General features: G+C 43.0%; 1 protein-coding gene across 1 annotated transcript in view; it reads right to left on the bottom strand.

Annotated features, from left to right (window-relative positions):
- Atp1b3 (ATPase Na+/K+ transporting subunit beta 3) overlaps positions 1-12962 on the bottom strand; it is a 31375-nt gene extending 18413 nt beyond the window's left edge. Inside the window, exon 1 of the mRNA XM_041677276.1 lies at positions 12631-12962. Coding sequence (XP_041533210.1) covers positions 12631-12739 — 109 coding nt within the window. The 5' untranslated portion in view covers positions 12740-12962. The remainder of the gene's footprint in view (positions 1-12630) is intronic.
- Between the last annotated feature and the right edge of the window lie 250 nt (positions 12963-13212).

Below are 13212 nucleotides of genomic sequence, written 5' to 3'. Positions count from 1 at the left end.
AGTGTCCTACTTTCATTCCCACTCTCAGCACCAAAAAGAAGCTAACAGTAGTACCAACCTAAGTATTCATTTTACAGAAGGAAAACTCAGAAGTCAAGGTTTGTTTTCACATTCCCATTTCCTATTGCGTGCATGTGTGAAGGCTCATATACGGCAGGCAGGATAACTCACAGGTTCCAACTCAGGAGACATTAGCTGCTGAGAGTTGATAAGATAGAAACAAAACTCCAGCAACAAACTAGAAACGTGTGGAATGGAATTGCAGTGGGGTTTACAGCAAACATAAGGGTCAAGTCTAACCTAATCAACTGCACCTACTCTAAAAAAAACAAACAAACAAAAAAAAAACAACAAAAAAAAACCTTACTTGAGGTCTGGTTCATGTGTTATCTATACAATTAAGAAGCAAGAAATCCGGCCAAGGTTTACCCCGTCTCACAAACAGGTCCCATCCCATTCTGTCTCTTTGATTCAGCTCTAACTGTAAAATGTAGTCCTGCTACCAGGTGAATACAGCCCTTAGATGCTCCACCAGAAAGCTGGGTCCCAGCTGGGTCTTGGAAATATTTTGCTCCTTATCCTCAGCTTCCATCCCTCACTAGAAAAACCCAACAGAACTCAGGAGAGTTGTACGGTTTCTCTCAGGTGCTGTGGTCAGGGCAAGCCTCCAGCACATCTGCTCATACCCTCGGAGCCACTAAGATACAGCTTAGTTTGTACTGAGTCTCATCTTTTAGTGACACTAAACTGAATCCTAGACTGCTCTAGGGACTCAATTTACAACCCCCTTCTTCCTTTCCTGACAGTCAACTGAGTTCAACATCCCTAAACCACTGGGATGTGGGTCAGCCCTCATTCTGAAGCCAGGGATCTAACTTAATGTCTTCATCAGCATAACAAAGACGACAGAAAATCCCAGGGTTCTAAAGATCCCGTCAGAAATGGGATAAAGACAAGTTCTTCAACATAGACCACAAGCTTCATCAAAACTGGACACACACTACCAGCCCAGAGGGCTGGGCAAGAGTATGCAGGCCAGCCTGGGCTACAGTGAGACACTGGCTCAAAAAAGACCAAACGGAAACAAAAGCAGCCCCGAGTACACACCCTCAGCATTTTGAGCCTTATGATTTGGTTCACTACTTTGCAAATTTTCTAGTTACCCACAGGAATCTGACATGAAAGACAGCTCAGAAGAATCTGGGATCAGAAACTTTTCCTTGATAAATAACCATTCTGTTTATAGTCTTAATTATTTTAAGGCAGAGGCAGGTATGCTTTTCAAAAAAAAGAGTAATTATATTAGGTCACACAAAGTTTAAAATGTTTAGTACATCTGAATTTTTAATCTTTTGTTCTGACAGTTTCATACATGTACACTTTGTATCCTACCCTAATGTATTGTAGTGCGGTCTGCTGCAATGCTGACCAGTCTGGAAGGTCTTGTGCAAGCTATTAGAATTTAAACAAAAAATAAATGAAATAAGAAAAAAAAAGAAAAACCTAAAAACAAAAGGAGAATGTTACTAGAATATGGTTTGCCACTGACATTCAAATGTACTATACAGCTTAACTGTTTCTAGTATGTCCAGATTTATACAACTCTATTACAATACATTTAAAAATATTTCAGCAAGATCTCCTACCGCCCCCCTCATACTCATCCTCATTCTTTGTCTTCTACCTCACCAGGCTCAAGCAAGCACAATTTTCTAAAAATGTCTCATAAAGAGAATGATTTCTTTCAAGGACACCCGTATCTAAACATGTCTGAGCATTTCAGCCCTCTCTGTGGCTATTAGTCCACTGTACTAATATCATATACATCTCACTGACCCTTGAGCTACATTACAAACTACACTAGAATATTCCCACAAGATGTGCTGGATATCAGTTTCATTTCTCTTGGGTATGTATCTCTATGTTAAATGCTGGGTCACATGTACTTCTATGCTTAGTGAGGTCCTCGCCCTCACTGCTGCAGGTCAGACCAAGGAGCCTGTGGTGCTGATAAGTACTCTACAGCTAAGATATACCTTCAGTTCTGTTTAGCACTTTGATTTATTGATCTGTGCTGGGGACAGATGTCAGGCCTGTGCATACTTGATTACATGAAACCCTGACTCAAATTAAGAGACGTAGCATTAGAGGTAGGAACCTCCATGACTTTGTGTGGGTTCAAATTTTGTACTCCTGTTGTGTACACACACACACACACACACACACACACACACACACACACAGAGCCCCACAATCATGAAGACTTTAATGTATCTTTGCCAAATGTCCAGAAACAAAGAGATAACAAGGACAGAAAGTATTTTTCAAAAACAATCAAGTTGCCTAAAATACAGAGCTTTGGGGTCATCAAAAAACACACTCTTCAAATCTAAGAGCATCTGTTCATAAACTAGCCATGAACTAAATGAAAACCAAGTGAGCTAGAGGTGTAGCTCAGGGATAAAACTCCTATTCAACAGGTGTGAGGCCCTCAGTTCAATTCCTGGCATCTCTTGTACCCACAGAAAACTATTTTTTAAAATTTTTACTAAAAAACAAAGCAGGCATGCTAGCACATGTCTGTAATCTCAGGCCTTAAACTGAGGCAAGAGGATCAGGGGTTCAAGATCATCCGTGGTTACATAGTTTGAGGCCAGCCAAAGCTAAGTATGATCCTGTTTTAAAAAATTAAAATAAACCAGGCATGGTGGCGTACGCCTTTAAATCCCAGTACTCAGGAAGCATAGGCAGGTGAATCTCTGGGAGTTCGAGGCCAGCCTGGTCTACAGAATGAGTTCTATGACAGTGAGGGCTACACAGAGAAATCCTGTCTCAAAAAATCACGTGCCAACTCCACACACACATACATATTAAAAATGATTTAATAAAGAGTTAAAAATGTATTGACTAAAAAAAGAAAGACGAAAAGCTGTCAAGTTTTTAGTTAGTTCAAGAGTGAACTGGGCTGGGGACATAGCTTAGATTTTAAAGCCCTGGTCTAGCACCATGAAGTTCAGGCTTCAATTCCTAGCACAGCCAGGGTGCCAGGGGCTGGAATCCAGCACTCTATGAAGGCAGGAGGATGAGGAGTTCAATTATCCCAGACTATTTTTAGCCTGGGCTATAAAATCTTGCTTATACTTGGGGTGGGGTGATGTACAACAAACAAACAAATATTTGTTGTTGTTGTTTTAGTTTTTTGAGACAGGGTTTCTCTGTAGCTTTGGAACCTGTCCTGGAACTAGCTCTTGTAGACCAGGCTAGATTCTAACTCACAGAGATCTTCCTGCCGCCTCTGCCTCCCGAGTACTGGGATTAAAGGTGTGCACCATCACCGCCTGGCTGACCCCCCCATCATTCTTTTTTTTCTAAGACTTACTTATTAATTATGTATACAGGGTTCTTCCTACATGTTTGCCTTCAGGCCAGAAGAGGGCACCAGATTTCATTATTGATGGTTGTGAGCCACCATGTGGTTGCTGGGAATTGAACTCAGGACCTCTGGAAGAGCAGTCAGTGCTCTTAACCTCTGAGCTGTCTCTCCAGCTCTCCCCCCTCCCCCCGCAAATCATCCTTAAGACTTAATTAGGTAGAAAGACAGATATAAAACCTGGGCTACCCCCAGAAAGAGAAACTGGGGAGAAAGCACAGCACCCACATGGCAGCTCCAATTCCTTCATCTGACCTCTTTAGGCACCAGGCACGCGCGAACACAAATGCAGACAAAACACATACATTATAATAATAAACAAACAGGAAGGGATAAACTGGGCATGGTGGCTGTGGTTGGCTCATGCCATCACTTGGTGGGAAGAAACAGACAAACTAAGTCTGGGGCCAACTTGATCTGCATACCCAGTTCCAGATCAGCCAGGGCTTAATAGTGAGACCCTGTCTCAAAAAAAAAAAAAAAAAAACAAAAACAAAAAACAAAAAACCAGTGAAATATAGTTCTGTAGTACAGCAATTACCTAGCATGAACAAAACTAAGTTCAATTTCCAATAACAAACACAACACACAGTAAACTAAAAAATAGAATTCAAATATTTAAAAAGAAAAGCATAAACAGCTACAAAGATGTACAGTAAGAACTCAGGCCTATGAACAAGAAACTACGTGGGGGTTGGCAAGATGGCTCAAAGGCTTGCTATGAGTCAAGCCCTACAACCTGAGCTCAATCGTCAGAACCTATGGTAGGAAGACAGAACCACCTCAACAAAGGTCTTCTAACCTGTACATGCAGAACACAAATACTAAATAAAACTTAGAAAAAGCAATCTATAAATCTCCACACTACAGAATTTTATGCAGTTATTCAGAAGAATTAAACAAATCTACATATTCTGGTATTGAAACACAGGCAAGTCATAGTAAATAGGAAAAAAATCCCAAACTCTACCTCTTCATATAAAAGTAGAAAAGAAAAGGAAAGGTTGACGGAAAAACTGAAGTTTTTTTAAAAAATTTATATTTCTTATGCACACTGGTGTTTTGCCTACATGTCTGTGTGAGGGTGTTAGATCTTGGAGTCATAGGCAGTTATGAGCTGCCAAGTGGATGCTAGGAATCAAACCCAGGTCAGTACTCTTAACTGCTGAGCCAGCTCTCTAGCCCTGAAAACTGAAATTTCTTTAGGAAACAGACTGGTGATGACATTTCAATCAGTATTATTTACAAATGTACAGGCAAGCTGAATGAAATTTAACAGTGAACACCCAGAATCCCAGTCTCCAGTTAACATTTACCTTACTGTGTCTAGTTTCTGAATGCAGTTCAAACAGCAGATATCAATGCCCTTCAGCCCCCAAACAACTCACCATCCTAATAGCTAAAGTTGACGGAAAGTTTACAGATTACATTTGACAAAATTCGTTCACCTCTACGACCCCAACTCCTACTGAAGAGATAACCTCAAACCATCCCAGCAGATCTCTATTCCCACTACTCTAGACTCAGCCTCCGTTCTGCACATTTTCACAGCATGCAAATAAAATCATCTAGTATGTACTTTCTTCAGTGAAGCTTTCCCACTGAAATTATGAGGGCTTTTGTTTGTTTTTAAAATACACAGTCTTATGAGTAGCTCTGGCTGTCCTAGAAATCCCTATGTGTACCAGGCTAGCCTTAAACTGCCAAATGCTGGAATCAAAGGCATGTGCCACCACACTCAGCATCATTCATATCTTGTATGGCCTTAATACATTTCTTAGTTGAGTTGTACTCCACCGTGCAGGCATACCAGTTTGTTTGCCTATTCTCCTACTGACGGACACCTGGGCTGTTTCCAGTTTAGAGCTATTATGAACACAACTACTATGCACATTCTTGTTACAAGTGTTTTTGTGGATATGTTTTCATTTCTCTTGGGTAAACACATAGGAGAACTGCTGGGTTGGGATGTAAGTGTATATTTGCTTTTATAAGAAGCTGCCAGACTTCTTCTACCCAAAATAGATACATCAAGTATCACATGTTTAAAAGCACTAACACAGATAATAGTGATTGCCCAGAGAAACTGACGGTAACAAGGGACGTACTGAGTATGGATATCTACTTGTAAAATTGCAAACAAGTGTGTTGTTACATGAGAGCAGGAACCCAAGAGTCAGACCAGTTCAAATTATTTTTTTCTTCCATGCCTTCTTTTGGGAATAGAGGACTGAGACAGTCTCACACAGCTCAGGCTGGCCTTGAACGTCTGGTTCTCCTGCTGGCGTCCCAATCTCTAGGGTTACAGGTGTGCACTCCTGAGCCTGGCCCACTTCAATATTTCTTGAGTCAGTCTACAATGACCACTTTTATGTCTAGAGTCAACAGACGCAACTCATTTTTGTAAATCAAATACTGAGAAGGCAGACACACAATTGTCATCCACTTGGAGTAACGGTAAAGCCACAATAGGCACCATGTAGCCAGCAAAGCCTACACACTCATTTGGTCCTTCAGTGTTTGCTGCTTCCTGGCTGAAAGCATCCAGACAGGCTCATACAGTGACGTCTGAAATTCCGTGCCCTTTCCCCTTTATCAAGGTCCAGAGGCTCTTCAAAGAGAAATCTAAGCTTAGATACAGATGTGGAACTGGAACTTAGGTCTGGATTCTGTTCCAGTATGATCTTCTCAGTGGACTCCTGAGAGAAATACATACACTATGTCTTGTATGTTCACCCTTATTATGATGCTAGAAACTTCCATATCAGTGAGAAATTTAGTGGAACACAGTAATCTGGCTGACTGAATTATGCCTTCTTGTACAATGAACTACATCAAACTTTCAGTATAGATTTAAGTGACTAACTCAATGCTCTCTCAATATCACTTCCAGGACTAAATGAATCACAAGCTGAACTTTGCTCATCCCAAAAAACACACTAGATGCTACAGGGACATAAATGCAGTGTAAATTCCGCATTATGGAACACCCACACATCAGGTTCATAGTATTAGAAACAAGAGGTATTATTTTCACTTAGTACATCATTATTTTCACTTATAGTACATCAGAAGGCTTGAGGCAGTTTTGACATGCAAAAGAAGTCACACAAATAGGGAGAACTAATACGCAGAGAATGAACAGTATGGGGAAAGGAATAAGCTGGCCATTCCGGACCAAGGAGGCCTTGAGAGCAGTGCATACAACCACAAAGAGGTAAGTGTGAGACCACATGAAGACCACAGCGAGGCAGCTTGCTTATGACAATATAAAAAGCCCATGACTAGACAGACATGCACACCGTGGATCCCTATACAAAGACACCATGGCTACTGGGATACACCTCACAAGGCAGCACACAAAGTCTGCTACATAGGTGATTTTTTTAAAAAAAAAAGCTGGCAGTCATTTATGCCGGTAATCTAGCACTTTGGAAGCTAAGGCGGCAGGACTGCCTCAAGTTCAAGTCTTCACAGTAAAACTGTCTTTAAAAAGGAGGGCGAGGGAACAAGGTGACTTAGTGAGTAAAAGTATCTGCTTCCAAGCCTGATGACCTGAGTTTGATCCCTGGGACCCACAACGGTGGGAGAGTCAGCTCTAACAGGTTGTCTTGAGACTTCTCCATGCGCACTGTTGAAATATGCACATGCACAGACACACTGAAATGAAGCACAGTTACTTAATATATTAACTAAGCGTTAAGAAGATAAAACCATTCTCCTTAAACACAGAATGACAAAATCAGCTATTTATATGTTAGGTATTATAGGCTTTAAACTTTTATTTACATATAGGAAAACAGACTATTAGAATGCCATCAGCAATTACATGAAATGGTTAGAGACCAGCAGTATTTCTATTTTAAAAATCATCACAATGCAAATACCAGAAAACAATAAATTTATCTTTCAAAAGTAAATGTTTTGGGAGCTGGAGAGATGTCTAAGAAGTTAAAAGCACTGGCTGCTCTTCCAGAGAACCTGGGTTTGAATCCCAGCAATCTCATGGCAGCTCACAACCATCTATAATTTCAGTTCCAGGAATTCGACACCCTCCCCGACCTGCAGGGGTGACAAGCACACACAGCGTGCACAGATATGCATGCAGGCAAAACACTCATACATAATCCCACCCCCAGAACACTGTACATTGTTTGTCTGAGGTTTGTGCCACCGTAACAGACACAGTATTCAATTGCACACACAGGTGTTTGCTGGGGGTGTCCACTGCACATTTTATTTAATCTGGTTTCTGTTTGTTCGGGGAGTTGCTGGGGAGGGAGGTTGGTTTTGTTTATAAATATAAAAAAAGCAAAAAAAAAAAACCACTCATACATAAAAATAAAATCTAAAAAAAATTTAAAAACAGTAAACATTAAAATAAGTAACATTTTTCTTTTGCATAATCACTGTTTAAATAACTAGTACTTAATCAAATGCAATGATAAACCATTGCAAAATTATTACTATAGGAAGGCCTTTGTTTTGTTTTTCTAAGACAAAGTCTTACTATGGTGCCCTGGCTGTCCTTAAACTCAATATGTACACTAGGCTGGCCTGCAACTTATAGCAATCCTCCCGCCTCTGTAATTCCATCTCCAATTTCCAAATAATGGAATTACAGATGTGAGCTGCCATGTTAGCCTATAAAACGGTTTTAAAAATAAAATAAAACCCATCTATTAGTACAGTTTAATTCTGATAAAAAATTCAGAAATCAACTTTGGGGAGGGGGAAAAAGCAAACTATTTGGGAGTGAGGTTCTTTAATAACATTAAAACACATATGGTCAACTGGGTAGTGGGGGCGCACACCTTTAATCCCAGCACTCGGGAGACAGAGGCAGGAGGATCTATGTGAGTTTGAGGCCAGCCTGGTCTACAGAGCAAGTCACAGGACAGGCTCCAAAGCTACAACAAGAATACCTGTCTCAGAAAAAAACAAAAGAAAACATCAACAACAAAAATAAAACAAATAAACAAAAACAGATCAGGTCACTATTACAATGACTCCTGTAACCTGCTTCCTTCAGGTTACAGGTCTACTTTCTGGACAGTTTAGGACTGATGTCTTACTCCTGTTGGGTGACACTTCAGTACATGCCCTGATCGGGTGCTGCCCCTCCCGCACTAGCCTGCACACAAGGTAAGGTAAGTCTTTTTAAAGTGCCTGTATGTATAGTTTCACAAAGGTCCTACTTACTGAAGACCATCACCTCATAAAGCTACATAGCACCTGAATGATAGCCACACTTGCCTCCTCTACAGCTAGACAACTAACTAGTCTCTTGAGCAGAGCATGTGCTAAGGCGGGACCCAGAATGGAAGCAAGTGGTTGCCAAAATGGCACTTCACAAATCTATTATGAATGAAAAGGGCATCTGAACATGATGACATCGGCTAGTTATGAACCAGAATTTATGTGGTTATGCTTAGTAATCAGAATTTTGAGTTGTAAGTCAATATTAATTTACAACATTTATCAATAGACAACCTAGATAACAATGCCCCAAGTTTACCTTTATAATGATACCATGCCAGGCATAATTTACAAAATAGAACCTCTAATCTGGACTCTGCCCTCTCACTAACTCACCAAGTGATTTTTCTCACCTACGTCTTGAGTACAATTCCTGATGAAAACACATTTCTTACATTACAGTATTTGATGCCTAATGTAAAATAATTTTTTTACATAGTGTATCATACATACAAAATATAGAAACAATAAGAAACAACTCTTCCTTGGATATATTTTTGTTATTACATTCCATAATTGAATGTTAATTTTAAATCAGATGTGGTAACAAATGCCTATAATCTCAGCACTCAGGAAGTGGAGGTGGGGGAGCCTGAATTGAAGTCAGCAGGATTCAAAACAACCAAATAAATTTAACTGCAACTCCTGGCACACTGCCTACCTTAATACTAGATGACAGCCAAGTCTCAGCACATTAGCTCTAATTGTACTTAATTCACAGATCAGCCACCAGGCACCAACATTTTTGTTCTGTTTCAGTCACTGTTCAGCTTGAGAAAGTAACTCTAGGTGTACCTCAATCCCCACACTTGAGAGAGTGACTCTAGGTGTACCTCAATCCCCACACTTGAGAGAGTGACTCTAGGTGTACCTCAATCCCCACACTTGAGAGAGTGACTCTAGGTGTACCTCAATCCCCACACTTGAGAGAGTGACTCTAGGTGTACCTCAATCCCCACACTTGAGAGAGTGACTCTAGGTGTACCTCAATCCCCACACTTGAGAGAGTGACTCTAGGTGTACCTCAATCCCCACACGGCTACTCAAAAGCTTCAGACAGCTGTTTTCAATACAGTAATGTGATGCAATAAGCAAAATTTTCATTTTCTAAAATGCTTACAGTAAAATTACAGGCAGGGTTTCTCTGTGTTAACAACCCTGCCTGTCACTTTGTAGACCAGACTGGCCTTGAACTCACAGAGATCCTCCTGCCTCTGCCTCCTGAGTGCTGGGATTAAAGGCATTCACTACCACAACCAGTGCAAAAAAAAATTTCTTAAATATTTTTAAATTATCTAATGTACTTATAGGCTACATCTCAGATCAAGATGGAACATACTGCAGACCTAAGAAAAATAAAACCAGAAAACTGTGGACATCTTTATAAAGTCTCAGGAAGCCTTTATACAAAACAGACAGCAACTTTACAAAGGATAAAAATGGTTTTTTTTAACTACTACCTGCATTAAATTTATGGAGGTGTGGAGACACAACTAGAAATATAAGAGAGGTTTTTGTTTTTTTGTTTTAGAAATGTAAAAGCAATCACAAGGTAAGAATAGCCTTAGTGTTGAGGGTAAAACACCATTACATCCTTGGTGGGAATATACTCTGACAACTGCCAGGAACGCACCATGACAACATGCTTTCAAACCCTAAAGGTTTTTATGAGCAGCCTAGAAATCCCACAAACTGATCCCAAAGAAATAAATTTGGAAAACTGTACATACACAAGGGGAGGAGGATGAAGCAAGAACCAGTACATATGGGGGAAAGACTATTTACACAGTGGGATATGAGTCAAGTAAATAAATTAATAAAACTGGTGACAGAGATCCTTTTAACATGGCAAGGTGTTTACAAATACTTAGAATCTGAGTCTACGGTTATTATCTCTTTTGGCTTTTAAAAAATGAAACATCACATAAATTGTAGAAAGACGTACCAGAATGTTAATGGTGGATCAGGCAGCTGGATCATACAGGGCTTTGATGATTTTAAGTAAAAAGCACCCCTCTTGGCAGAGAGCCCCAAAGGCACATACATGAGTCTGGGTGTAGGAGTCCTTCTCCACAGCACACCCAAGAGTCTAGGGTCCATGGCCTTGAAGGCTGAGAGTGGATTTCAGCCTCCTCCCACCCACATTTCCTTAAAAGAATGCCCTTGTGCTGGAATCTTCAACCACCCCTGCAGCTCTGCACTGGCTCACAATTCCCTCAATAAACTCGAAATCTACTATTTGAGCTAAAGGGTAATAAATGCTGATTCCGTAAAGAGGTCTTGCCTAATTCTTCCAAAGCTAATCCCAACTTTATTTTTAATGTTCCACTACAACCCTTATACCTTGCCCAATTCTAGATACTTTGTATGTTATCTATTTAAGTGCATATTATCAAGGAGATCTATATGCTAAAATAAAGATTAAAACAGCACTGTCTGAGCTACCCTGATGTTCACTCATGTAAGTGACTTGAGACAAGAGAACTACCAAAAGTAAGTCTGAGATCAGTCTGGGCTACAGTGAGAGCCTGCAGATACTCAGTGCTGGAAATGAGAAAGGCAGAGCCTGCAGATACTCAGTGCTGGAAATGAGAAAGGCAGACAGAAAGGCAAAAGGTAATCTACAAGATAAATCGCTCTCCACCACCCCAGATCACTTCAGTTGGAAGTACACGCCAGAAACAAGCAATAATCATCATTCTCTCTTTAACTCTGGGTGGAAGGCTGATTTCCTTAGCACGTAGTGAGCTCCCAAGAAAAGATAGCAATTTAAATAAAAATTGTACATAATTACTGGGCAGTTAGGCAAGGCATCTGTAAGATAATACAACCACTGGACTGGGATTAAAGGAGACTGGGCTCTTTTCTTGGCCCCGTAGAATATGTAATTTTACATAGGCAAAATCACAACCTCTGGGTCTCATTTTCCTCATTTCTGAAGTGGAGGCTGGAAATTTAAAAAAACAAAAAACAAAAAACCCCAAAACACCCTTCCAGGGCCCCTTTCAGCTTGTGACAGGAAAGTCGCCTTCCACCCTGCAGGAGCTCACTTCAAGTTATTTTTCTGAGCCACAGTTCATTTACCGTCTTTGGTTCTCAGCTCTAGAAATCTATTCTTGCTCGGAATGAGAAGAAAAAAAAAAGTCAAGGTCCATTAACAAGATACTCTTTAAAAGGATTAAAAGGATTTCAAAAAGATAAAATTGTTGAAGTATAAAGGCAATAATGGAACACACTTGTTCACTTTCTCTAACATTTTTTTGAACAAAAAAAGGCACCTCACGACCGCACAACACCCAGAAGATGAATTCACTATATCTTTTTAAAACAATGAGTTCGCGCAGAGAAAAGCTGCTAACATTCAACCATCACCAAATGTTTTGAAGGCGAGGGGCGGGCACGCGCGCGGGGGGGGGGGGGTGTTTAGACAGGACTGCCTTTCCCCAAAGCAAAATCCGCAAGGTAGAAAAGCGCTGTGACCTCCGAGCACGAAGAAACCCTCTCCGAGAATTCCAGTGCATGTTCGCGGACAATGTGCCCCAGTGATTAAGTCCCCGTCACGCGTCCCTGCAAGCCACCCACGCACACACACACACACACACACACTCCCGGAGATCGCCCGCACTCTCCCGGGTGTCCGGGTGACAGCGTCGCCGAGTCACAAGATAGCGGGTAGTGGAAATTTCCTCTCCCCAAGCAGGCGAGGGGCAGGTCCGGCTTCCCCAGTCGGCGCGGCCCGGGCCTCCAGGGCGCGCTCCCCACAAAGGAGGCCTGGCCGGGCCGGCGGGTCCCGTTTCCGGCGCCGCTCGCGGCGGGAACCGGCAGCACGTGCGCCCCACTCGGACAGAGGCAGCGGCCGCCCAGCCACGGAGCAGGGGCCCCCAGGCCGCGGGCAATGAATGGGGCCGTCCGCTGAGCCGCCCGCCCCGCCGCGCGCTCACCCCAGCTTTTGGCGGTGCGCCCCAGGAACTCTCCGCTGGTCGGGTTGTAGATGAACAGCTTCCACTCGGCCAGGCTCTGATGGAAGGACTTCTTCTCAGTCTTCGTCATGGTGGGCGTGCAGCAGGCGAGGCGAACCGAGGCCGCGGGACTGGAGACGACGAAGGGCTCGGCGGCGCGTCCCGGCGACGGCGGCAGCGCAGCCCAGCGACTGCGGCAGAGGACTGCAGGGACGGAGCCAACTCTCCGTTACCAAACCACTCGAGCCGACTGAGCCGCGCCGCGCCGGGCAGCCGCTGGGGCCGCGGGAGCCTGACGTCTCCGCCCGCCGCAGCCAATCCCCGCGCCCCTGGCGCGCACCCCGGGCCTCTGCCTCCCGCCCAGCTGGGCGCGGCCCGAAGCCCAAGCGCCGCCCTGCTGGCCCCGCCCCACGACAGCCACGCCCAGGTTGCCAGGCTCCGCCCGTGACGCTGGGCCACGCCCCCGAACAGGCCCCGCCCAGCCTCGGCTCTAGGCGCCTGTGGCCCCCGCCCAGCACCGCGGGGCTGCGGGCGGAAGTCTCCAGGGCTCAGTGACCAGCTGGG

This window comes from Microtus oregoni, unplaced genomic scaffold (assembly GCF_018167655.1).
Source record: "Microtus oregoni isolate MIOR12 unplaced genomic scaffold, Mior012 000028F_ref0000031, whole genome shotgun sequence".
NCBI classification, from domain to species: Eukaryota; Metazoa; Chordata; class Mammalia; order Rodentia; family Cricetidae; genus Microtus; species Microtus oregoni.
This window is presented reverse-complemented; position numbering and strand designations above follow the sequence as displayed.